This window comes from Podarcis vaucheri, assembly GCF_965113315.1.
Source record: "Podarcis vaucheri genome assembly, chromosome: 8".
Taxonomy (NCBI): domain Eukaryota; kingdom Metazoa; phylum Chordata; class Lepidosauria; order Squamata; family Lacertidae; genus Podarcis; species Podarcis vaucheri.
In genome coordinates, this window is record NC_138766.1 from 67,116,428 (window position 1) to 67,144,367 (window position 27,940).

At 44.1% G+C, this 27,940-nt stretch overlaps 1 protein-coding gene across 1 annotated transcript; it reads left to right on the forward strand.

Moving 5' to 3' along the window:
• On the forward strand, window positions 1-27,243 carry RIPK2 (receptor interacting serine/threonine kinase 2). The gene is made up of 11 exons (XM_082233659.1): window positions 1-1,055; window positions 12,590-12,743; window positions 14,017-14,172; window positions 15,444-15,601; window positions 16,776-16,825; window positions 17,317-17,478; window positions 20,500-20,585; window positions 20,757-20,852; window positions 22,215-22,296; window positions 24,217-24,393; window positions 25,774-27,243. Exons 1-11 carry the CDS (start codon window positions 835-837, stop codon window positions 26,118-26,120), a joined length of 1,689 nt encoding a protein of 562 aa, XP_082089785.1. The 5' UTR covers window positions 1-834; the 3' UTR covers window positions 26,121-27,243.
• Window positions 27,244-27,940: the final 697 nt, after the last annotated feature.

Below are 27,940 nucleotides of genomic sequence, written 5' to 3' on the forward strand. Positions count from 1 at the left end.
CGCCATTGACGTGCGGTTGGTGCAGCCGGAGAACGGACCGAGGTCCCACTCGTGTTTTATTTTTGCCCCGCTCATCGTCTTGAATTCCTCCGCCCTCATAGGCAGATTAGAGGATTCCCAAAATGGGAGAAGCAGTAACGCATCTGATGTGGCTTCCTTGTGCCAGGGGATTATCGTCAGTGCATCTGGAAATCTGAGAAAAAAGGTTTATACACACACACACCCCAGAAAGTTGCAACGTTTCTTTGGATCTTAACCCCTTTCAGACGAAAGATCGGGAAAGGAAGGGATCTGGAACTTTTTACGACTGTCCGAACTTTTGTTCGAGGGGAAGGGAAGCGCAGGAGAGACGCGTCCGGCGGAAACTTTATTTCCATCGGAAGGTGGGGTTTGAAGAGGCCAGGCTGATGGTTGTGGAGGTGGGGCAAAGAGCAAAGGTGAGCGGAGTTTGGGTGCGATGGCGAGAGAATTTGGCAAGGGTGACAACTGGGCGTTAAAGCGCAGGGACGGGTGCGAGTTGTAGAATTTGGCAGGCTCGCCGCGGGTACGTGGAGATACCGGTGCTCTCTAGAGAGAGAGAAACGGGTGAGTCAGGGCCGCTTGGACAGCAGGATGTGAGGCGGAGAAATTGTGCAGCCCGGCGCAGAAGAACTTGTGGAAATCTCGGTGGATGTTAGAGGCTCTGGGTTCCAGAGAGGACCTTCTTCTTTCTTGGAGACGCGGCGCGCGTTTGGCCCCCTTTGGCTACTGTAGTGGAAGAGGCTCCGCGGCTCCTGGGCGGCCCCGGGGATTGGCGAGCGCGCACTTGGCATAGGCCAGAGCCGGCCTGACTTGATGGCTGCTGACGCCGGCATGAGGACGAACGGCGGCGGCAGGAGCGACGGCAGCTGCTCGTCCTGCGACATCAGCTACACGCTCCCCACGATCTCCTCCAACAAGCTCCCGGACTTGCGCTTCATCAGCCGCGGCGCGTATGGTACGGTGTCCTCTGCGCGCCACGCAGACTGGCGGATCCCCGTGGCTGTCAAGTGCCTGCAGGGACCCCTGCTAGAGAGGTAACGCCAACGGTTGCTGGTGGGTGGGGTGGTTTGGTTGCCTCAACCCCATCTGCAGCTGTGAAATCGAGAAACTTTAATATTTTTTTTATCTGATGTAAAAGGTCCCTGATTCAAACCCTGGCATTTCCTGCAAGAGAGCCACTGCCCGTCAGTGTGGGCTATACTGACCTAGATGGGATTTTGGTTCCTTTGGATAAGGCAGGTTCATGTGTTCCTAACATCTCCTCCTTTCTACAAAGGGTAGAAAACGTGGTCCTCCCCTCTCCCTTTTATTCTCAGGACAATGGTTTGAAATAATGGCTACACTGGGATTTGGCCCCAAGATTCTCCAGTCCAAGTCAGTACTGAGTAATGTAAGCCATTACTCAGAATTGGCATTCTCTGCTGGGACCAGAGTATTGTCAACTATTTTGCCCTTAGCCCTTGCCTCACTCCTTTGGTTTAAAGAACCACACCCCCTCTTCCTGCTGCAAGCCTCCTCAATACAGTATTGTTTCTGCCCAGGATGAAAAGATCTGCAGGGCTTCCTCTGTTTGGAAGGGCCATGGCATGCAAAAGGTCCCAGGTTTAATCACTAGGCAGGGCTGGGAAAGACCCTTGCCTGAAACACTGGGGGGGGGGACCTGCCAGTCAATCTGGACAATATTGAACTGATTGGACCTATGTGCCTGACAGTATAAAGGCAGCTTCCTGTGGTTAGTCTTCTTGTTTTTATTTTAGATTTGATTGGATTTTAAACGCTGTGTTCAGAGATTCTAGTGGTTCCTCTCTGCCCCTTCTCCCAAGAGCTCTTTATTTAGAAGAGATTAGAAATCTACATTGTGCAACACCCAAAGCAGTTCTCTCTGTGTTTACTCAGACATCCTTGTTCTTCACCCAAGTCTACACCTATATGTTTGCAACTTGAACGGGTGTCCTATTGAAGCCAGTAATACTTCATTCTGGGAATACATAGAGGATTGGACTCTAACCCTGAACACACTTACCTGAAAATCAGTGTTAGAAATTGAGATATAAAAGGTAGGCGCAAAATGGCACCTTAAACCTAAGTTATGGGAGCAACAACGGAATGTCTAGGCACACTTTTTAATAAAAAGAATACAAAGCTGAAATTGAATGAACTGCAGCTAAAATGTCGTGTTCATTTTTCACATGGTCTAGTCCAGGCATGTCCAGCTTTCAAGAGACTGAGATCTACCCCAGCTATAAAAAAAACTGGCAGTAATCTACCAAAGTTGTTGAGCTTTGTTAAGGGAGCCAAAGTTAAGTTGTTGAGCTTGGGGGGGGAGGGGCCAGCGATCTACCACGGACACCACAAAATCTACTAGTAGATCACAATCTACCTTTTGGACATCCCTGGTCTAGTCCTTCCCCTGCCCAACCACCCACCCCCTGATATTCTTAAGAGGGTCTCTTCTCCAGTCTTCAGAGAGTAGGGAGGCAGAAAAAGGTCCTCCTTTCCTTCCACTGTGCAGTTTTAATCTGAAATCTTAGGCGCCCAGAACTCAGTAACTGCTTGCGCTAATGAAATCCCCTGTTGCAAAATGCGCCTAGAACAATGGGAGTTTCAAACACTTCTGAAGATGGATCCCACTGAACTCAGTGGGCCTATTTCTGAGCAAACCTGCTTAAGGCGGACCTACAATGCATACTTAAGCAGGCACTCTATTCTGAGTACTCAACCTTCTTATCCATGTCTGCTTAGAAGTAAGTCCCACTCAGTCCAGTGGTGCCTACTCACAGGTAAGCAGGTTTGAATTGCAGCTGTATTAGCATTGCTTTAGGCATTTTGGAACTTCTAAGCTTTATCTTCTTAACTCGACCAGGGAGTTGTCTTGCTTCCTCGGTTCAAAACACAAATCTTGCATTTAGCACTCTAGAACTCATGCATTTGGAACTCTACCTTTGAATCTGTTCTGATGATAGCTGTTTCTTACAGCTTGGTAGCCCTGCGTACAAAATCTTCCCTCAATGGACTGATTAGTCTAGGCCAGGGGTGGTAAACGTTTTTGAGATTGAGGGTCGTATTCCCTTTTGGGCCACCCTCAAAGAGCCACATGCAAATAGTGGGAGGGACCAGCAGCAAAGAGTGGGCAGGGTAATATGTGAATTTTACCCTTATACAGTAGGAGGCTTCCTACATCTCATGCCCCTTTCCGTCCCCCATTTCACCAGATAAGAGAGGCATGGTTCTGGAGGAATGTTCTCTGCTTCACCTTGCATATGAATCTCAGAGAAAATGCACTAGGTGATCCCAGCAAGATGCTGTTTAACTGCAGTCAGATTGAACAAAATTCATCCAAGGCTTTATGACTAGTACTGTCATTGCTAAGGCACTCAAAACCAGCTTATTCCCTATTGTGTGGGACTGGGTGGTTAAGCAACTCTGGGATTCCCTTGCTGACCCACATGACAGCAACAGCACTGACCTGATCCTCTCTGATATGCCAGCCTGCTGGTTCCTCAAAGACTTGTTTCCCCACCCTCGGCTTCTCCACATGCACGCCACCAGCAGCCTTGGCAAGGGTTGTGGACATGATTCCTGACTGCATGGCCACTGCCAGGAGCTTGAAGCACTAGCCTAGGATCCACAGGTGGCAGAGAATTGCATGCCCTCAAGTGAGTGGGCTAGCAAAGAAGAGATGGGGTTTTTCTCATCCCTTCTGAATACGCAGCATAGAAATGCAGCAATTGCAATTCCTCCTCTGCCAGCCCCCAGCAATCTAGTAATTCTTTATTTTTTGTAGACTATTAACATTGTTTGGATTACCTATAAGGCGTTTTTGGAAAAAAACGTGAAGCAAGTACAGTGGTATCTCAGTTTACGAATGATTCGGTTTATGAACTCCACAAAACTGGAAGTAGTGTCCCGGTTTGCGAACTTTACCGCAGTCTAGGAATGGAATCTGAATGGTAGAAGGGCACCAGAAGTGGGAGGCCTCATTAGGGAAAGTGTGCCTTGGTTTAAGAATGGTTTTGGTTTAAGAGCGGATTTCCGGAATTGATTAAGTTCGTAAACCGAGGTACCACTGTAGTTGTTAAGTCTGTTTGGGCTTGAGGTGGGAATATTATTGTTTATCTGGTTCTTTTGCTATGGTTACTTTGCTAAAGTTATTGCATTTTCTGCACTGCTTATATTGGACGTTTTAAATAAATTTTATTGTAAGTCACCTGGAGACTTTGGCATGGGGCAACTCATACATTTAATGACTACTAATAAACTAGGGGGAATCTAAATAGCTGATCCTGGATGGGATGGTAATTTAATAGAAGCTATCTTGTAGCTTTTTGTGGAGAAGGTATGTACAAAAGTACGCTGTATATTAATTGACCCTCCTTGATGACTGTGAGAAACCGCAGAACAACACTCATCTAATACTTTGGAGGTCTTTAAGCAGAGGCTTGACAACCATATGTCAGGAGTGCTCTGATGGTGTTTCCTGCTTGGCAGGGGGTTGGACTCGATGGCCCTTGTGGTCTCTTCCAACTCTATGATTCTATGATTCTATGATTCTAATTAAATGGTTCCTACCTGACTCACCTCTGATGAGTCAATTCAGCTTAATGTGCCTCGTCAGTCACACACATTTCACTGTGATGTAGTGATTAGAGTGTTTGATCATATCTCCACCATACATTTAAGCCACATGGCTTCCCTATAGAATTCTGAGAACTGTAGTTTAAGGATGCCGATAATGGTAGCTGTTTGAGAGGTAAATGAAAATACAGTGGTGCCTCGCAAGACGAAATTAATTCGTTCCGCAAGTTTTTTCTTCTTGTGAGTTTTTTGTATTGCGATGCACGGTTTCCCATAGGAATGCATTGAAAATCAATTAATGCGTTCCTATGGAAACCGCCTTCAGACCAGGTCCGGGGACAGTCTGTCCCGCGACCTCTTCTGAAGGCTGGGGGGGGACAAGGGCTTTTCTTCCCACCCCCAGCATTTTAAAAAACCCCGGGACAGCGGAGGACTTCTCTGCTGTCCGGGGCGATCTTAAAATGCTGGCGGGCGGCATTTTAAAATCGCCCGGGACAGCGGAGGACTTCTCCGCTGTCCGGGGCGATGTAAAAGCCCCTTGGAAGGCAGGCAGGGGGGACAAAGACTTCCCCCCCCCCCGCCTGCCTTCAAAAGCTCTCCCGGGAAGGCAGGCAGGGGGGAGCAAAGACTTTCGCCTCCCGCCCGCCTTCAGAAGAGGGTCTTTACTCCCCCCCCCCGCCTGCCTTCAAAAGCCGTCCGCAATAGCGGGAAGCTCTTCCCTGCTATCCCGGACTGCTTTTAAAATGCTGGTGGTGGGGAGCAAAGACTTTCGGCCCCCGCCAGCCTTCCTGGACCTCTTCTGAAGGCCGGAGGGGGGGAAAGGCTTTGCTCCCCACCGCCAGCATTTAAAAGAGGTCCCCGGAGATTTCCCTATGGGCTTTCGTCTTGCGAAGCAAGCCCATAGGGAAATTCGTCTTGTGAAGCGCCTCCAAAACAGAAAACCCTTTCGTCTTGCGGGTTTTCCGTCTTGCGAGGCATTCGTCTTGCGGGTTACCACTGTACCCAGGATTCTATGGGGGAAGCCATGTGTGTTGAATGCATCATGCAAATGTGACCTTAGCCTAGATCTTTGGAGACCAGGATTCAGATCCCCACTGAGCCATAAATCTCACTGTGGTGACCTTTGGTCATTCACTGTCTCTTGACCTAACCTACTTTATAGGGTTGTAGTGATGATAAAATGGGGATGGGGAAAACAACATATGCCACGTTGAGCTCCTTGGAGGAAAGATGGGATATCAATGTAATAAAAAATAAATACAGTATGTGACAATAAATCAAATATGTACCTACTGTATTTATGCTTTTGAGGTGCAGAGTATTTAATATTCTTTTTAAATTAATCTAGATTATGGGTAGCTGGAGTCATATGAGGATGAAATGAATACTCTGAATTACCAGGCGCTTGCCTTTTTAGATCTAAGCAAACCACAGTCTGATTAAAGACATTTTGATTGAGCTATGATATGATAAACATAGTTTTTGAATTTGCATGTAGGGGTAATATTTCTGGAGAGGTATATACTGAATAATCCTGGGCATATTTTTAGTACATTTTCTTTGGTAATAAGTTCAGTGTTGTAGCTCTATTAACATCAGGGTGCAAAAAAGTGTACCCTCCCTATTGCAAGACATCCGGTCCCCATCTAGATGGAGTATTTCTTAAATTGTTATCATATACTGCGTTGTGCATACTCCTTAGAAACCGCAGACCAGGGCCTTTAGGACTTCTGCAAAACACATGGTGAAATTAAAACCCTACTTTGGGGAAGTGTCTAATTTGACTGCATTTGTAAATTCACTTCTGGCTTGTATGACCAGATGCTGAGGAAGGCGGAACTCCTGCACCTTCCTTAACTGCAAGGAGGAAGGAATTCTTCTTATGCAATAATGAGAAGAGGTTGCCCTGTCCTTCTCTCGGACACCATAGTTATGGTCCAGATTTCTGTATCACTGTCAGAATACGCCATCCAAATCTCTCCTGCTCCATTAAAGGCATCACCTTTTCTCCTGATGTCCAGAACTGCCTCTCAAATGCAGGGGGCTGCAGGTTTTATTTTATTTGTTCATTACATTTATCTCCCACCCTTTCCCCCTAGGAGCTCGTAGTGGAATGCAGTGGTTCTGCTCCTCCCCATTTTATCCTCACAGCTGAGTACAGATTTGAACCCCGGTGTACATAGGTGGCCCGATATAAAGAACACAAATTATGTTGGGCAACATGGTTCCAGCAATAGCGATTCACAAATGCCTGGTCTCCTCTAACCACTGGCAAAGAACAGCATTTGGTAACGCTTTCTGGTCAGTTGGCTGCCACTCCTTGCTATGATACAACTTGGTATTCGCTTGAGAGTTGGTATTAAGCTCTTGAGGAGATACCAAATGTTGTAACCCACCTTGTGATCTTTGGATGAAGGGCGGTATATAGATTTAACAAATGTATAGATACCTTGTACCATCCCAGGGGCCTAGTTAGGTCCTATGAGTGACAGGGGACTGTCCTGAAGTGTGAACTGGCAACATAACTTATAGCACAACTGGGTGTGGCGAATGTGCACATGCCTTTCAAGACTGCGCTTTCGCTGAGGTGGCAGCATGGATAATGGGGAATGACTGGGATTAGGCGCTGTTTACCTCAACACTGAAACTGAAGCAAAAGGTTGCATCCAAAGTGACTCCTACACAGAGTAGGTCCATTGAAATTAAGAGGCATGACTAACTAAGGACCACTCATTTCACTGGGTCTCAAAAAAGGGAAAGGGAAAGGATCCCTGGATGGTTAAGTCCAGTCAAAGGCGCCTATGGTGTTGCAGCGCTCATCTTGCTTTCAGGCTGAGGGAGCTGGCGTTTATCCACAGACAGTTTTCCGGGTCATGTGGCCAGCATGACTAAACCACTTCTGGCACATCAGAACACCATGACGAGTGCCAGAGCACAGGGAAATGCCATTTACCTTCCCACTGCAGTGGTACCTATTTATCTACTTACACTGGCGTGCTTTCAAACTGCTAGGTTGGCAGAAGCTGGGACAGAGCAATGGGAGTTCAGCCCGTTGTGTGGATGGGTTTATATTGTGTATAACCAAGGACACACTCACACTGCAGATTTAAACTGGTTCAAAAACCAATCCCTCTTCCCAAGAAACTCTGGGAATTGTATTTCTACGAGGGGGATAAAAGTATCCCAAGAATTCCCAGAACTCTTAGCAAGCTGTAGTTCCCAGGATCCTTGGTTTGAAACCATTGTTCTGTTGAAGTGATATAAAATTTATCTTAAAGTATAGTGTGACTGAGCACCATTCAAAATTTACTGGCTCCAGGTGTATATTGGCCACTTGTGACCAAGTGAAGATGCCTGGGCACCAAGATGTCTCCTGACAACTCCACCATCTAGAGGTGCATGCCTGGGGATCCTTGGATCTTGCCTGTCTTCACACACTAACAACACATCCTGTAGAATTCTATCTGTTGTATTTTATCTGCACAATGTGTTTTATTGTTCTTGTTACAGTCTTGAGAAGATGGCCACAGTCTGGCAATCCAGCAGGTAAAGACATCTGTCTCTAGGCCAGCCAAGAGAGTGAGCTAAGATTTTGGATTGCTAGTGAGCCTGTGGTTCTGGGTTGCAGCATACAAAACTGGAGACGTTGGGACAGTAGGGATGAGGAAACTATGGTCCTTCAGATTAGCCATACTGGCTGGGAATGGTGGGCACTGGAGTCCAGCATCTCCAGCCCTTCCATAAAGGAAGAGGAGCAGAAATTTACCAGGCTGAACTTTAGAAAGAATTATCCACTCCCGTACAGCATGAATGTTCTGTGTAGTTAGACAAACTAGGTAGAACTCATTGATCTTAATGGAATATATGAGATACCCCTATTCATAGTATGAGTGTCTTGTACTGTTAGTTATGCCCCTTAGTATGCATCGTTCTTTAGGAAATATATGAGATAACACCACAGGCCAAATTCTCCCTCCTGACCTGTCCTTAGCACCATTGACAGTGCGAAATTCTGCTGGATCTCAGTTAGAATGGCTAGCTCTCTTATCAGCAGCCATGTTTTGTATTAGCAGGTCATTGGGAAACCACAGGATTCTCTATGAAAGGTTGGTTGGCCAAAATTTGGGCTGTGGGTCTTTGGAACATTTAGCTTATCAAAACTGGAGGATAAGAGGAATTTCTAACAAGGAAAAAATTGACATATTTGGACTCCTTTTTTAATCTATGTGAATAAAGATGGAAATGCATAACCTCCTCCTCCCAATCAGATAATCATACGGAGGGGATTTGTTTGCCAAAAGATGCTTCAGGTATTTAGAAGGGGCAAGATTCAACCTGTATAGATTTTGGATATTGTATGCCCATGTTTGGGTTTTTTTGTACCTATTGCATTTAAACATCTGCGTATATTGTTTTCTTTCAGGTCAATTTTTTTAAATCTCAGTAAGCAAATATAATTATCCAAGAAATGTTTGCAGAGGTTGTCTTGAGTTCAGATAAAAGTATAAAATGTATGTGGGACAGGAAAGAGTGTGTGGCTTTGAGATTTTGGTGGGAATTATTTTTTTTTTAATTGCCCCAGTAGACCAGCCTCTGCTGACCAGGGAGAAACTTGATCTAAATCAAATATTTTCCATCTAAATTCACTCTGAGTAAATAATTCACCCAGAGGATGATAGGCTGATTGTTTATCCTGACAACTCTATTGTGGCCTTTTGCCATAAAGCATGTTATATTCTTTTTCTTTGAATGGGAATGGAGCCAAATGCTACAAAGATGTACTTGCTAGTGGTTGCCAAGCAGTGGAAGGAAAGCAGGGAATATTTGCAGGTGTGTGTGATGGAGAAGGAGTGGCTGTTTGTGCTTTAAGGTAGCTCAATGAAGGAAGAATGGTATAGCACAATTCCGAATATTAGGTTCGTCTGGTTTCTGAATTTTCAGCATTTATTGATCACTGTTACCATAGCTGCAGGGGAGGGTGCTGTAGGCAGTGTAAGTTGAGCTTCTCAAGTAATGAATGCTTTGAAAAAACAATATAAAAACTAACAACACAGTGAAAGGGGCAACTGTGAAAGTTAGGTCAGGTCTGAAGAAATTCCTGAAAAACTAAAGGCAGTATCCAGCACTGGATTTAGGGCAGTGCATAGGGCACTGAACCGAGGGGGGCGCAAAATTGAGAAGGTTAACAACTGAGAAAATCCATTTGGGGGTGCCAAATTTTGGGCTTGCTCATAGTACCGAAGTCCACCCCTGGCAGTATCCTACTGAACAAGTCTGCAAGTGCAAGGGATTTTAGCTGCACAGTGGCACTTTCGTGTCCTCTCTTTTCCCTACACATCCCATAAATTTGCTCTATAAGGTATGGGGAACTTCTGTAACGTGTTGGAGGCGACCTTGGGACATTTCCCTTTCAGTGAGAGAGAGAGAGAGAGTTTGGATTTGATATCCCACTTTATCACTACCCTAAGGAGTCTCAAAGCGGCTCACAATCTCCTTTCCCTTCCTCCCCCACAACACTCTGTGAGGCGAGTGAAGCTGAGAGACCTCAGAGAAGTGTGACTAGCCCAAAGTCACCCAGCAGCTGCATGTGGAGGAGCGGGGAAGTGAACCCAGTTCACCAGATTACGAGTCTACCGCTCTTAACCACTACACCACACTGGCTCTTTTGCCATAAAGGCACACTGCCATTTCAGTCTTTCAGTTCCACTTGATATGGGTGCAGCTAATTGACTGTCCTTCAAGGGAGAAGCACCAATCCTTCTTCAGACATGGTGTTGAAATGTGAACAGTGGATGTGCAAGTCAATTACACGTCTCCCTGCAGCATCCTAGTAAGCAGAAAGTACATTGTAATTACTAATGGGTCTAATTACATATCATAGTAATTGTGTGCCTTGCAACCACATCAGAAGTTTTATTTTTATTTATTTTTTTCATCTTAGGAGCAGGACAGTTTCTATCAAGAGCACAATGTGTGAAGTTTAACTCTTTCCCCTCCAGGAATTACTGCAATAGAAATTGCCTCCTCCTCCCATCACCCCACACAGTTAGCAATTATAGAGGGATTATAAATGGTGAGGAAATGGTTAAACTACCCCCCCCACACACACACACTGCAGTCCCACTGGAAATTTTTTTAAAAAAACTATTAATTGCAAACAATGCAATTAATGCAGCATGTAGCGAAGCCATTCCAACATGGGTGATGTTGCTAAGGGCTCACTTGAAAGCTAAGCTTGCCCACAAACACAATGGGCAGCTTTGAATAAGTCATTTATTTCTACTGAATGTACTATGTGTGGTATGATGACAATCATAGCCTGCATTGCAGCATTGTTGTAAGAATTAGTTAATTCCTAGAAATAATTTCATGCACTTAATGACACTGTTTCTCAAAAATGAGTCCAACGACAGCTGGGGACCCAAGCTCAAGAAACACTGACTTATGAGAAGCACTGAGCATTATTATTATTTTTTTTAGACCAACCTAAATCAGAAGAGGAAGTGATTATCTCTCTCTAATAATAGCCAGTTTAGTACCCCTGTGGCAATAGGATTGGAGCCCAAGGGGACAACTGATAAAGAAGAGGGAAGCATCTGAATGTCCAGGTGCATCCTTAGGTGTGGAAAAGTAAAAAAACAAACAAACAAAACATTATTTAAATCAAAAGAGAACAACGTCCCACCCCAAAAAGCATATTTGGTGGGCTCTAGAAGCTGTGAAATAATGAGTGTTGACTTGGAAAGTAAAACAGAAATTGGGGAGTGGGGAGTGGAAGAGAGGAATTTCCTGCTTGAGGCCCTTATAGTATTCTGAAGGGGAGCTTGGCTGACTGGCTGGAACTCGAACAGCAAATATTCACTAGTGGTGGGGAATGTACCACAACTTGTTCATGAAAATGTTCTGCCTGGCTTTTCTTTAAAAAAGTTCTTCTTGAAGGCACATGAGGTCACTGTCTTGCTGAAGGAGGTCTGGGGCTGGTCAGTGGCTGGATAAGAGACAGCCCTCCTGAGGGTCACCAGACTTACTCTGCCTTAAATTCTGTGAAGAAAGGAAGGTGCATGGAAATCTGAAATTTAGCTAGCTTTGTTAATTTAGCTAAATATAAATTTGTAGTTTTTGTAGATGCATTTGAAAAGTGTGCTTTTAGTCATGTGAATCCGCAATGTGGCTTTTGGTTAATGGGTGGTTTAGGGGATTTTCACTACCTCATTCTTGCAGGACTGGGCAGTGCTGGAAAGAATTACTCAGTGCTGTGTTTTCTGTTTTCTTTTCCCTTTAACCCTTAACTCTGCTCAATGCAAACCTCTCAAGGATGCCAAAAAGTGAAGAAGACTAGATCTCGCTGTATTTGTGGGCGATCCTTTCCCTCTTCTTCTTCTTCTGTTCGTCAGTCACTTTATACTAAAGAAAAAGTCCCAAAAGTGACTTAACAAGATAAACTGCTTTCATTTGTTGTATTTCAAATCCCTAAAATGCCAGTCCAGTAGCAAGACAAGTCCTACCCACTTCTGTGCCACAGCTAGTCTCTGCAACTAGAGAGGTGGTTTGCATGTAGCACTAAGCCAAACCTCTGCCAGAATGCTTGAGCGTTTTGTCTGAGGCCTGGTGCCTCCTTCTCAAAGCCCTATGAAAAATCTCACCACACGCCACTGGTGCACCATTAAGTCTGTATATAATCTAGCCCGTGTGAGTTTTGTGCAAGCAGATTAGGACACATACTCAATAACTGGGTTGCTGGAGGCACCCTTGATATTTGTTCAACTTCATTGATTGCAGACCACCTTGAATGTGATTTCGTACAGAAAGGCCATTAATGCATTTTTATTGGTATTAACTTACTGTTTTCCCCTAGTCATTACTTCCCTCTCACAGTGTGCGGTTTTCAGCAGACTGCTTGAATGAACTCCTTCTGGAGCTTTAACCTACAGCTGCATATTTCAAGCTTCAAATGCGGTAAAACTGGTTTGTCCTTCTCTTCCTGTCCCTGCAGTGAGAGAGACAATCTTCTGAAAGAAGCTGAAATTTTACACCAGGCAAGGTTCAGTTACATTCTGCCAATTCTGGGGATTTGCAACGAACCTGAATTTCTGGGCATTGTGACGGAATATATGCCAAGTGGGTCACTGAACCAACTTTTACACAGCGTAAGTATATTGAGCCCACGGCTTTTTTTGGGGGGGGGGGAATTAAAGAGACAGTGCTCTTCAGTTGAACCCAACTCTCTGAACACCTGAGTAGGGCGTAAAACCCTTTCTGCTGGTCAAACAAATACAGCATTAGCCTGAAAGGAGGGCCTGCTCTCAGATTAAACATGTTGTGGGCAGGAGGTTCCACTCCCCCCTTGAAAATGTGGGCTAACCTATCACCCTCCAGATGTTGCAGGAAACCAACTCTTATCAGTCCCAGTCAGTGGCGTAGCGTGGGGGGTGCAGGGGGGCCGGCCGCACCGGGCGCAACATCTGGGGGTTAGGGTTAGGGGGCGCAAATCCACGGGTTAGGGGGTGCAAATTACTTGCCTTGCCCCGGGTGCTGACAACCCACGCTACGCCACTGGTCCCAGTCAGCCTGGCCACTGGTCGGGGTGAGCTGGAGCCAAACTAAATGTGAAGGGTAACAGGTTCCCCAGCCCTGCTCCAAAGGGCTATTGAATCTGTGGTTTAAAGGAGTATTTTGTAGTTTGAAGTACGTTTTTAAATAATTTTTATTGAGGTTTATTAAAATGCATAATAGCAGATATATAACATAGCATCCTCCCATACCAGGTATCAGGGTTGCATTTTGACATGATCCATATAATCCATACATCTCTAGTATTCTGGAGCCAGCACACCAAAAGGGCCTTGGCCCCCCAAGCAGGGCAGAGAGCTTTTAAGCCAGTGTGGTGTAGTGGTTAAGAGCAATAGACTCGTAATCTGGTGAACCGAGTTCGCGTCTCCGCTCCTCCACATGCAGCTGCTGGGTGACCTTTGGCTTCTCTGAAGTCTCTCAGCCCCACTCACCTCACAGAGTGTTTGTTGTGGGGGAAGAAGGGAAAGGAGAATGCTAGCCGCTTTGAGACTCCTTCGGGTAGTGATAAAGCGGGATATCAAATCCAAAAATCCAAACTATCCAGTATTTAATGTCCCAGGACAACCATCACAGATAGAATATAGCTCAAGCTGTACTGTTCAGGATAGCCATATCGACAAAGATGCTTCGGAGAGTTTTTCCTTACGACCAGTTCATTTGCATAGTGAAGAAACGGCCACCACATTGCATAACATTTTTCTGGTTCTTCTGTTGCTTTTATCGCTTTTAAGTTATGAGTTATTTCGCCTTTCAATGTCATTTTAGTTTTGTGATACAGTATCATTTTAATTGTGTGGCCTTACTCCTAAATTTGTGTTTCATCATTCTCTCTCTCTTTCTCTCGAATAGAAAAATGTATATCCTGACATTGCTTGGTCATTGAGGTTTCGCATTCTTTATGAAATTGCCTTGGGAGTAAATTATCTTCACAACATGAGTCCTCCTCTCTTGCATCATGATTTGAAGACGCATAATATTTTGCTTGACAGTGACTTTCATGTTAAGGTATGAGCATGTTTCTCTCTCTAGGACCTGTGCTTCTTTACAGCAAGGGAGGGCACATTTTGGATTTTGGGGCTCTATTTTGTGTTTCACAAGATCTGTCAAATGGAGCCCTGTGCAGAAGACACTGAGGCTGAGTTCACACCATACACTTAAAGCATATGGCTTCTCCCAGAGAATTGTGGGAGCTGTAGTTTACCTCTCCCAGGACTACAATTCACAGCACCCTTAGCAGCTACAATTCCCAGGATTCTTTGGGGGAGTTATGTGCTTTCAGTGTGTGGTATGTACATAGCCTTAGAATTAAAGAGCAAGATCCCTCTGAACAGCTGCTGAGCAGAGAGATTTGTGAAGAATACCAGAACTGAACTGAGCTCACAGTTTTTCCACACACAAATCCATTCTTGCTTCCCCAAGCTTTCTCCATTTCAGTAGTGTCTCTGTGTGTTGTCTGTTGTTGGTGTTGTGAAATGGTTGGGCGTCAGGAATTCTTGATGTACCACAAATCACTTAGAGATCTACCTGTAGATCGTAATCTGCTTTTTGCCACACCTACTCTACAGTATATAGAGAGCAGCTGAACAGTTGAGGGTGGAATTTTGTAGAGAAGGAGATTACTCAAAATTACAAATTTAAGGCGGCACAAAGATATGAAGAATGACTCTTTCTCTCTCATTACTATAAGGTATTGCTGAACCCTAAAAGCCTGAGACTTCACCAGACAGTGCCTAAATGCTTATGAACCAATATTTGTCACTCATGATTAGAAACTTGGTTTTTGGAGGGGTTTTGTCATTAAAAAAAATGAACTGTCATCACAAAATTGCCTCAGTGAACAAGAAACATTTGCCTTTATTGGCTTAAGAATTTGGGAGGCTTATTTAGTCTGGCTATTCATTAAGTGGCAATCTATAACGCAGCTATGTTTTCTTAAGGGAAAAAAAGAACGGTTTCCATTGTGTTGGTTTGGACGTTAGTGGGTGGAGTTCAGTCTTGCGACTCGTGCACTAAATATATCATTGAAAAGTGAAGTAATAAAGCTGTGTAAGGATTTGGGTGGTCATGCAAGGGTGTTGCACCATTTGCTGAGTAAGATATTTTTTAGAATGTTTATGGTAAATGGAACACCATAGTTGTAGTTCAGTTGAAGTTCAGCAACACCTGGAGGGCCAGAGGTTCCCCATACCTGATTGGCATCCACCCCAGTCTATGTGACAGGCACACTGGGCTCTATATTTGTGGATTGTCCCGAGTTCCTGTTTCTCTGCTTCCAGATTGCAGATTTTGGTTTGTCAAAGTGGCGCATGGTATCTATGTCACTGTCACGCGGTGAGAAATCAATGCCTGAGGGAGGGACAATTATCTACATGCCACCTGAAGATTATGATTTCAGTCAGAAAACGCGTGCAACTATAAAGCATGATATATACAGGTATTTATATTTTATTACAGAGTTAAGAAAAGATGCACACTGTTCTTTATGTTCTTTAAAGATCCTTGCATGTTTGGGCGTATTGGGTGTATCATAGGGTGTGTTGAATTTTTCAGCTTTCGAATTCAAAAAATGAGGGGTGCTAAAAGGTTGTAACATGACTTTGGAATTCAAAATATATTTTGGTTAAATTAATATCATCCAGTTTTGGTTGGCAAATAAAATGTGTGTAAAATTGCATAGAAATGATTGCCAAGTACTTTGCAGTTATACTAAATATTAATATTATTATTCATTTATTTTTATTTTTATTTTTATTTCTATTTTTATTTTTATTTTTATTTTTATTTTTATTTTTAGTTAGGGTTAGTTAGAAAATAAAATTAACACTCTTTGGCTTTCTGAAAGCAGTTTATGTGCATCTTCATCAATTGTAAATTTACCAAGTGAAATGTTTTCCAGTCACTAAAATAATAGCAGGTTTGAATTCCTCACACCCAAAAAATATATTTTTATGACCTCCACATTGAAGAAATATGCCAAAATTAACTCGCTAGACATGACGAAATTTGAAACCTCCTACTACTTCAGGTTGCAATTGCATGTGAAATCACATTAGACTCATTTCTGAAGGTTTAAGCCAGCATGACACAGTAGTATACAAATATTTTTATAGATAAATGGGTGTCAACAAATTTAATAAATAATAGTTTTGCATCTCACCTATTCAATCTGCAGCGTTACCAGTTGATTTCCGGTGGCAGGACTGCACCAAATGTTTAGAATGGCTGCAGAGTCCCTGGAAGGATGAGTTCACACATGCATGTTTCTTCGCAGATGGCTGTAGCATCCAGTCATGTAGGCTTGTGTGAGTGAGGCTACCAAGCATGCATGTCTGAATCAGCTCTTCCCACTTTCTTTTGTACGTACATTTGCACAGGATTCACCCTTGAGTTGCACATATATGCAGGAAGGCACACCTCAGGTTGCAGCTGTGGAGGGCAACAGCCACTGAGTACATAATGCTTGTGTTCTCCAACTGCCTTCAGGATTCCCCTTGTAGCCTGGTCCCCTCAGTTACTACATTTGGAAGCCTACCAGGGGGTGGAGTATATTTTGTCCTGGACTGATTTACATTTATGTTGTAATTATTTTCTTTTTTTACTTTGAACAGCTATGCCATTATTATGTGGGAAGTGCTGTCAAGAAAGCAGCCGTTTGAAGGTCAGACTACTTTCTTTAGTTTCGTTGCATAACTTCCATTTAGAATCACCAAGATTGGGTTTAACATGCAGCAATCGGGAGGAACCTGCCCCTTGAAATAACACAGTGCTAGCCCTACTCAGCGGAGACCCATTGAACCTAATGCAGTCGTCTTCATTCATTGTGATGGGTCTGCTCTGAATAGGGCCATATATAATGGGTCTTCTCTGAATAGCGTTAGATACAACCCTAATTATTACTGCTTTTTGTAATGACCGTTCTTTCTTGTAATGTAATGTACAAAGTCTTGTAATGACTTTGTTTTTCCCCTTTGGTTAAATAAATGACACTGTGAAGACTTGGAAAGGAAGGGAGGATTGGTAGCAATATCTTATAATTTAAGAGGGTCAACATTGTCTCTGTGTTCACAGGATGTGTATGTTGTTGTTGTTTTGCCACGGCGTGAGAAGTACACATATTTCTAATAAGTGCGCAATATCTACTTTTGACAGATGTTATAAACCCCTTGCAGATTATGTATAGCGTGTCGCAAGGAAAACGTCCGGACACTGGGGACGAGTATCTTCCGCTAGACATTCCTCACCGGGCCTTGATGCTGTCGTTAATGGAATCCGGCTGGGGGCAAAATCCAGACGAAAGGCCTTCTTTCTCAAGTGAGCTTCACCTTTTGCATAGCAGGGTAGGGAGCTTGGCAGGCAGCACTAAACTCTCCTGCTGCTGCATAATCTCTGTTAATTTCATTGAAGCATAACTATTGCCCTCCACCTAAGCCCCTCTTGGCAGTGAGTGGAAGCTGTGTGCCGGCTGTGTGATTAGGAGATTGCTCAATTTAGGCTGTGTACTCCACATGCATTTAAAGCACATGGCTTCCCCCAAAGAATCCAAAGAACCAGTGTTAGAAAGTTGGACATATAAGCTAGGCACCAAATGCTTAAACTTTGGTTATGGTCGGCACAGCAGAATGTCTATTTGCCAGGGGGTTGGATTAGATGACACGGGTCCGAATCTCTGCAACGGAGTGAGCTCCCATTGCTCTGTCCCAGCTTCTGCCAACCTAGTAGTTCAAAAGCATACCAGTGCAAGTAGATAAATAGGTACTGCTGTGGCGGGAAGATAAACAGCCTTCCGTGTGCTCTGGCTTCTGTCACAGTCCTCCATGCACCAGAAGCAGTTTAGTCATGCTGGCCACGTGACACGGAAAGCTGTCTGTGGACAAACACCGGCTCCCTCGGCCTGAAAGTGAGATGAGCGCTGCAACCCAATATTTGCCTTTGACTGGAATTAACCATCCAGGGGTCCTTTTACCTTTTTACAGTTCTATGATTCTATGATCTCACTTTGCTTGACTGTAGCTTGCTCTTACTATTCACTTGTCCCAGTATGCGAGAAGGAGAAACACACACAGTGGACATGGAAATGGTTTTAACTGTGGACTAAGGTAGAGGTTTTTAAACTGGCTGGGTGGAGATGTCTGACACCAGCATGGCACCCAGAAATCTCCACACTTGGACCTGCACCAGAAGCAAAATGTGCCTGCCACCCAGGGAATTTCTAACACTGCTCAGAACTGCAGTTTGTTAAGGAGCTGGGAATCATAGCTCTGTTACAAGTTAAGATACAGTTCCTGTGATTCTTTGGGTTATCTAAATGTATGATGTTTATACAGCTAGAACAGTTCGGGAAGCATGCCAAGTGTCTGTGACCCCCCCACCCAAATTTGCATCTATTACAGTTACAGTATGATTTGCATGAGTTACGTGAATGCCAGAGCTTCATTTGTGGTACAGATGCAACTTATAGAAGACATCTGAAGGCAGCCCTGTATAGGGTTTTTAATATTTGATGTTTTATTATGTTTTTATATTTGTTGTAAGCTGCCCAGAGTGAATAAGCTAATCTTTCAGATTTCTCACTATGGGAGCTTTCAGGTGGCTGCCGCTTCTGTTTTATTTTTTAGTTTTCTGCCTGTAAGATTTAACTGGGCTATACACCTTTTTATCTTGCCAAGAACCATCTTTTAAATCTTGCTTTCCCCCATTTTTTTAAAAAAAAACTTCTCTGCAGCTGCTAGCAAAAGCTTTGTCTGGTGTCAGATGTTGAAATGTTGAAATAACCAGATTCTCCTACTTCCCTTCATTTTGCAATAATCAGGGCAAAAGTCAGAAAGTTAAATTTCGTGAATAATGTGGTCTTGCCTTGAGTCATTTGCAGCCTGTTCTCTGACAGTTTGTTTTTCCAGATATGTAGCTGTACCATAAATGAAGCTCTGGCTTCATAATTCCGGAGTTTGTTTGATCCTTTTGGATGCCTTTTTGCCAATTAATTTTATGGAGAGCCTACTGTTTTCCCACCTCTCTCTTCAGTCAATCCCTCTTCCCAGAGAACTCTGGGAACTGTGGTTGTGGGAGGGGAATGGAGGTCTCTCAGCACCCTTAAAAAACTGCACTTCCCATAATTCTTTGAAGGAAGTCATGATGGTTAAAGTGGTGTAAAAAAAAGGTAAAGGGACCCCTGACCATTAGGTCCAGTCGTGGCCGACTCTGGGGTTGTGGCGCTCATCTCGCTTTATTGGCCGAGGGAGTCGGCGTACAGCTTCTGGGTCATGTGGCCAGCATGACTGAGCCTCTTCTGGGGGCCCAGAGCAGCGCACGGAAATGCCGTTTACCTTCCCGCTGGAGCGGTACCTACTTGCACTTTGACGTGCTTTCAAACTGCTAGGTTGGCAGGAGCAGGGACCGAGCAATGGGAGCTCACCCCGTCGTGGGGATTCAAACCACCGACCTTCTGATTGGCAAGTCCTAGGCTCTGAATGAGGCCCTGGTAAAAAATAAAAGGAGGCTGGCCAGTTACTAGCTGCCACCTTCTAGATCGGGGATCTTGAAATCAGTGGCTTGAGGTAGATTTACTCCAGCTGTAGTGGCAGAAATCCTGTTGATCTTTGTGTGGCCACTTGAGCATTGAGCATGCTAGTTTCCCAGCCTCCCTGCTATTTGCTAGGGCTTGGCTAGCTGCACGAGGAGGAAGGAAGCCCATCATCATGGCTGAGTTTGTTTTTCCTTAATGCTAAGTCGTAAAAAGTTGTTAGAGCAGAAAGCATTTTGTGTGGAACGTAGACACAACGTTGAAAGCAAATAGCTTGCAGTGCCTCGCTAGATGCAAAGAGTCCTGCTTGCTATGAATTCCCCCCCCCCTCCTCTCTTAGTTAACTAATAATATATAATTCAAAGGACTACATTGTCAGGTCCATTGTTTATTTCCTTCCAGTCCGTATCAAAAAATAAATTTATCCATAGAAATCTACCTTTCCAACCCAAAGAGCAGTGCAAACAGAAAGCCAAGGTAACATTGACATGCTGGTCTCCCCAGTTGTAGGAGGCCTGAAAGCTGTGACTTTTACATCCCAATGGCCTGCCTATATAAATAAATAAATCTGTTAGTAACCCTTCTTGATGCATGGCTGTTGAATATCCCAGATCTGTCTCTGCGTAGTGATTTTTAAGCCTGCGATTTGCTTCTGCAGGGGGTTGGGTTTGGCATCCTTACAGTGTGTTTTATGGTGTGTGCCCTTAAGTCGCCCCCCCCCATAAATGTGATTTCAAAAGTTCAGTAATTTACTGTTATAAGAGCTAATAGTATAGGACTGAATGTGGTTTTTCTCCCTTTTTCTTGCTTAGGGTGCTTAATAGAGCTTGAACCCGTGCTGAGAACCTTTGATGAGATACCTATGCTTCAAGCAGTGATACAGTTAAAGAAAGCCAAAGTAAGTCTACGTTGTAACCCAAAAAGTGAAACTACACAAAGTGAAAGTTATTTGTCCACGCAAAGAAACAGGATGGCCGTGTTGCTGAAGCTTGAAATTGTATACCTAGAATGTATCCTCTTTTCACAGTTCCAAAGGTGACTGATACAAGCCTCCTAATGTCTCTTTCAGGCTGAATACGAGTGGCGATGTGTTCATAAGCCTAGCAAGAAGACCGATGGTGAATCAATATCTCTAAATATACCTTTAAATCCCAGTACGCAAGAGGTAAAGCAACCTTTTCTTTTATTATTGCCTTAGTATTTCTGTAACGCAGAGAATTGTAGTGTTGGAAGGGACCATGTAATATACTCTAAAGCACTTTGCATGCATTAAGTCATTTTCCTTTTGTGCATTAACTCTATTTTGTGGGCCTTCTTTGCTCCTGTATTGAGTGAAGGGCATGGCTGCACTAAGTACACCAAGGGTCAGCAACCTAAGGCCCATGGGCCGGTAGTAGCCCACGGGGCTCGTGTATCCGGCACAGTGGCGTAGCGTGGGTTGTCAGCACCCGGGGAAAGGCAAGTAATTTGCGCCCCCTAATCCGTGGATTTGCACCCGCTAACCCGTGGATTTGCGCCCCCTAACCCCCAGATGTTGCGCCCGGTGCGGCTGGCCCCCCCTGCACCCCCCACGCTACGCCACTGATCTGGCATATGGCGACCCCTGCCGCCCCCCACCACTGGCTCTTACCAGCGCAGTGTGTGGACCAACTTCCAGGTTGATGGCGCCTGTGCGTATGCGCACGGGCGCTCTTCCAACCCGGGTGCATCCTCCAACGGACAGAGCGTGGACCAGCCCATTGTTTGGTAAGCTTGGTGACCCCTGAAGTAGACTGACTGTGTGATGCAAACATCTGTAGCAAGCGGGTCTCTGATGAGGAAGCCATTTAGCCTGTGAGGCTGTTTGGCTAAGCCATGCCCACCTGTGCTACACCTGACATATCAGCTGTGGGACATGTAAAGACACATCTGGCCCAAATATGGTTGTGCATTTGGCTGACATAGGTCCTTGCATAGATCCTTGCAAGCTCTGACAACCAGCTGATTGCCCACATGGGGTAAAATGTCATTCACCTACCTGTGAAACATAGCTCACAGGGTAGGGGGAGGTGATAAGGAAGGAGCCAGCCAGATCCAGTTCTCCACCTCTGCCTGCAAGGGCATAGCGTGAAGGCACATTATACATACAGTATTGTGGCTAAAATCAAAGCAGGCCCAACTCTGGTCTACAGCTACCTGGGAGACAATAGGGAACTCTGAGCAGTATTCAACAAAGTTTTGCACTTTGAAATTAATGGACAGGACTTAATAATAATAATAATAATAATGGTTTATATCCATTGATTGTCCTACTCAGGGTAGACCCACTGAAGTTAATGAACAGGACTACCTCAGGCTCATTAATTTCAGTGGGTCTGCTCTGATTAAAATGCAGTTGAATACCACCCTCTAGGTGTTTATGTGCTGTGTATTAAAATGGGATAGTAATAATCCCTTCATAGGGCTTCAGGTGGGAGATTTTGCAGGGGAGGAATGCAATGTAAATACCATTATCGAATGTTTTCTCCATATGTTGTGATCATTCCAGGACTCTTCATCGCAATGTGATAGCTACCTTTCACGAAACACTGTCCGGGATGCATCAAAACAGTTCAATCTCCTCTCGGAAGGTAAGCCCTCTTGACCTAGCACAACTTTATATTAAATATGTATTCTTAAATATGTTAAATTTCCACCCATTGGTTCTTGTCCGACATTCTGGGACAACAGACAACAAGGGTGCCATCAGACATGAGGATTATCATGTTAGTTTTCTGGGTTATAATGCTGTTCTGGTTTCTAATGTTCATTTTATACTGTGTTACCTTTTGGACAATATACCGCGATGCCGTACAGAGTTTCATTCACACCAGTGGGTGTGGCGTGACACAACAGTGGACATCTTTTGACATGTCACAGAATCATAGAGTTGGAAGGGAACGTGAGGATCATTAGGCCAACCCCTAACAGTGCAGGGATATGCAGCTGTCCCAAATAAGGATTTTCACCCTTCATGGCCATACATGTTTTTGCTCTCCCCCCTCCCCCTTCCCATGATTCACCCACAACAGTGAAGAATGAATCTCATCACATGGCATGAAACTGTAGGGACTAACACACATACACACACACCCAAATCCCATTATTTTCCATGTTAACAGGGTTCCGGACAAATTTTTTTCTCAAAGCAACATGGAAACAGGTTGCTAAACTTTTGCAAGATTTCCAGAAGTGGCATTTATGTCATGTGACAGTTTACATATACGGTAATGCAGAGATTATCAGATAAAGGAAATGTCAGAAAAGCAAAGTTAAAGTGCTTCCTGAATGCAGCCTCCATCTGCTCCATTAAGGGATCCGTGGAATACTAATTGGTTGAAGAAGTAGTAGAAAAATGAAGGAAAGCTTGGGGGCCATGAAGCTACAACAGGTTTGTCCTGACTGTTCACATCTGGACAAGCTGATTGGGTGTTCATTCTAGCTGCTATGTTACATTGTCATCATATGGCACTGAGTGAAAAAGATTGGAGTCAGCCCGGCCACACAAAACTTCAGACCACACTATTTCAGGGGCCAGCAACCTAAAGCCCATGGGCTGGAAGCAGCCCGCGGAGGTCATTTGACTGGCCCATGAGCTGCCTGCTTGCGCACTGCGCTAAATCAGCACGGTGCAGCACGGGGACTTGCCTCCGCGGTGCCGGAAATCGCATCTGCGCACACGCAGATGCCGGAAATCACAGGCGCGCACACATTATCCAGCCCATGGAGGGATCTCCGCACGACTGATCCAGCCCAGGCAAGATAAGGCTTCCTGACCCCTGCACTATTTCCTAAGGTACCAGTGATATAGCATGTGATGCATTAAGTGTCCCCTCCCCAGACTCCCTCAGTGTTGCAAAGGCTCATGGGATGCAGATTCCAGATCTTGCACAGCTACAGCAGACGATCCTAGAATCAGCCTCCTGCAAAACATAAAAGGGATTTGGAGCCACATCTCTCTAATTGTTCAACCCTGCAGCTTGGAGCAGCACCATGCCTTGGGCCAGCCCTGGCAAGCTCCTCCATTTATGGGCTGCAGCCTCACGTTTGTGGACAGTGGTCAAAGCAAAGGGGCGCATCTACACTGATGTGACTCCATGACTCAGATAGTACAAGGGTAGACGAGTCTAAAAAGCCCCGGACACAAAATTTCATGGCCTTCTAGTGGCTATGGTGGCTGATAGTAATACGTTTGGCTTTAATTCTAGAGGTGTATACTCAATTCTCACCAAACTAAGCCTCTTAGAGCAAAATATAAATCCTGGTAAATGAGCCACCATAGATGCCAGAAGGGCTATGAAAATGTGTGGTCCCAGGCATTTTAGACTCGTCTACCCATGTACACATCTGCATTGCTTGCCAGATGTGATTTTTTTTCAGCTTTCCTATCTGGGCTGCAGAAGACTGGATGCATGATTAAGCATGCAAAATGACTTCTGGCTTTGTTTTTTGTGTGATTCGATTTCAAAATTGAAAAAAAAAACATACAAACCACTCTGTCTTCATTACAGGTAAATATGACTCGTTGGATGAACCTCACTCGTTGATTAGCTTGAAGCAAAATCGCTCGCTGCCGTCGACTATTCCGTCTTATGCATCTCAACAAAACTCCTGCTCATCCACCACAGATAGTTCTGATTCCTCAAATTCCACGCCATACCCACGTCATCCACCAAGAAGTAACTCAGGTACAGAAGTGGAACCTTCGCTTTCCTTGTCTCCGTCTCACTTTATCACTTGGAGTATTGAGTAACATTGCCATGAAGCATGGTGTGTAGTACAGCTAAATCAGGTCTCTGAACACAGAAGCATTGATGCAGCTTATGCAAATTCACCCGCATTTCCCTCTTTTGCCTCTTTGATTATGTTTCTGAGAATGAGCTTATACAGTTTTTCTGACCAGAAAATGTTACTCTGCAACTGTTCCCTTTCAAAGCTTCCTTGTGAACGTACCACAAATGACTTCTACTTAACCACATTCTGAGCAACGATATAAATAAAGTCCTTCAGACTGTAAGTTGGGGATGGACTGTTTATTACTTTGAAGCTGCTGTTTCTGCAAACGGGGGGGGGGGTAAATTGCATTAAACACTGTGGGACCTCTTTCTGAATAAATGCAGGGAGGACTGGGCAGCATATATCTGCAAAATAACTGGTTTGTGCATCTATTTAAACCATTATTATTAGTGTTCTGATAACTTGATTCACATAATTAAATACATTGCAAATTCAAGTGAATATAAAACAAAAAGAGGTTAAAAAGAGACACTGTTACAGATGGGAAAGAATTGCAGTGCAGGAAGTAGTTCGAATGTGCTTGTAAATGCGTGTATTTCTTTTGAGAATCTGACTGATAAGCAATGGTTAGTTATCAAGATTAGAATCCTAGTCACCTAAACAAAAAGAGTCTTATCTGATTTATTTGAATGAAGCTGTAAATTGATTCAGTTGACTAATATAATACTCATTATAAACATTAGGCAGACTCCTTTGCACTCTCATTATCAGTTCCTGCTTAAGATTTAGGCAGACCTACCCAGATATACAGCTTTATTAATCATATTTGGTTTGGTTTTCATATTTTGATAAATTTTATGTCTACAGTTGTACCTTGGTTTTCAAACAGCTTAGTTCTCGAACGTTATGGCTCCCGAACTCCGCAAACCAGTTCCAGTTTGTGAACTATTTTTGGAAGCCGAGCATCCGACAGGGCTTATGTGGCTTCCAATTGGCTGCAGGAGCTCCCTGCAGCCAATCAGAAGCTGTGCTTTGGTTTCCAGATGTTTTGGAAGTCGAACGGACTTCTGGAACGGATTCCGTTTGACTTCCAAGGTACGACTGTACTTGCTTTTCAGATTTGGGGTATTTTTTTATTATGAATATTTTGCACTGCTTTATGCAAGCTGCTTAGAGGTTTTTGTTGATTTGGCACTGTTGAAAGGACACAGATAAATAATTCTGGTATTTTGAAACGAAGGCAATTCTCTCTCAAATAGTTCTGCTGCATTCTGATGCTCTTCGTATGCGTTCACACCTTTGACATCTTTCTCCCCTCTGCCCTTTGTTAGATTTTATGCTGCAGACTCTGCAGCAGCAGGAGCAGCAAGATGAAACTGTGGCCCACCAGTGGATCCAAACCAGAAGAGAAGACATAGTCAATCAGATGACGGAGGCTTGCCTTAACCAGTCCTTGGATGCCCTCCTTTCAAGGGATTTAATCATGAAAGAGGATTATGAACTTATCAGCACAAAACCTACAAGGACCTCAAAAGTCAGGCAGCTGCTCGACACGACTGACAGCCAAGGAGAGGAAGTTGCTCGAGTCATAGTGCAAAAACTGAAAGACAACAAGCAGCTAGGACTTCAGCCCTATCCAAATATATCTGCTCCCTGCAGGTCCACATCTTTGAATTGATAAACATCCGTATAAAGATCTTGCAGTGTTTTCCTAAAAGTTGGGATTCCTGTTTCTGAAATGTCACTGCTACATGACTCTAGACTGAAGTTTGGAGTGGGTGGGTCAGGGAGAAGCCTGGCAAGTGAAAGTATTACATGACACCCTTGTTGTTTTTTTAAGTTCTAAAAACTGCTTTTACACTGCATCTCAGTGGAGACTTTATAGATCCATTTTGTGGATCTATAAAAATACATAAATATTAAAAAAAAATGGGGAAAGTGCAAACAGCTTTACTGTCTTTATACACGTTCTCTCATCTGTCAAAACTACCTTTGTGAAAGAAGAACAAGATTACTGATTTTGTAAGTTGGCAGAATTGCTCTAAAGAAGTTGTTTTCAAGCCCTCTTAATGAAGGGCGGAGCCTTTCTGCCTTGACTCGTCTGCTGTGGGACCTACACCCTAACTGCTCCACTGCTGCTGTGCATTGTGGGAGATTATAGGGCATATTCTGAGGTTCCTGGTCAGTTTTCAGAGACCTTGACCAGACTTCTTGAGCCGTATCCCATAAGCAAGAGCACTCTCCCTGGAGAACATCCACTGCTGCGGCTGTGTAATGTAGGAAAAGATCAGGAACCGTAGACAAGCTTGTGTACTGAGAATGATCTTTCCTTTGAAAAACATGGTAAGTTTTCAAGAAAGGCTTGGGACTGTAAATGGCTTGGGCCCCAAATACTTGATGACACTGGTGCAAGGGGCAGTGGTGGTTGGGCCTTCTCTATGGTGGCACCTTGTGCATGGAATTTACCTTTGGGGAAATTTGGTTGTCTCCCTGCCTTTTAAAATGCCAATAAGATTCAAGCCTTTGGTCCATAATCTGAGGACTGCTTTGACCGCTAGTTGCTGCCATTTACCATTTTATGCTGTGATGGCTGTTTGATGGTTTTATTGTAATTGTGGATGGATGGATGGATGGATGGATGGATGGAAATTTGTATTTATATATTTTACATACTGCCCTGGGGAGGATGGGGTTTAAGAAAAACCTCAAACAATAACAATAAATAAACCCCAGGGTTGCCCAGAGCATCATTTGAAAACCATAAATCTAAAAAAAGAAAAATTAAAACATTGTGGAAGTGACTCGTGTTTATTCTAGGCTTACTTCTTCCTTATTTCCTGGGGAAATCCACTGTGTGTTCTTTTTCCGGAGGTACTCAACGCCCCACTGACTTCGGTTAAAAGACGTTAGTGAATCATAGCTTGCTAAATGTTCTTGCTGAGAAATATAGATGTGTTGTAACTACCCAGCCTCCAACACAAATGCTTCATCAAAGCAGTAAAAAAACCCAAAAGCCAACACTGTAATACAAACATTAACAACCAAGCATTTCAAACTGGATGACAATTGACGAGTAAGGTCTTTTCCACACTTCTTTCTGCTTGTCTTACATTTTCTAGGCATGAGTCTATGCAGTTTTGCCTTTGATCCACGACTTTCCCCCCAAAAAACCTGGTCTTTAGCACTAACTCAGAGCAAACACCAATCCAGAGAAAACCCGATAGATGTTTGCTCCAATTCAGAAGTGAAGTGTGGGTTTTCATGGGGTAAGCAGCTGTGGGTGAGCCTTAACTGACGCATGGATGATGGAGCAGGAGTATAATCACTGTTATGAAACATTCTTACTGCAGCTTCTGGTTGGTTCAAGAGAATTGTTTCACAGCTATGAGGCTGTTTTCCACTGAAGAAGAAGAAGAGGAGTTTGGATTTGATATCCCGCCTTTCACTCCCTTTAAGGAGTCTCAAAGCGGCTAACATTCTCCTTTCCCTTCCTCCCCC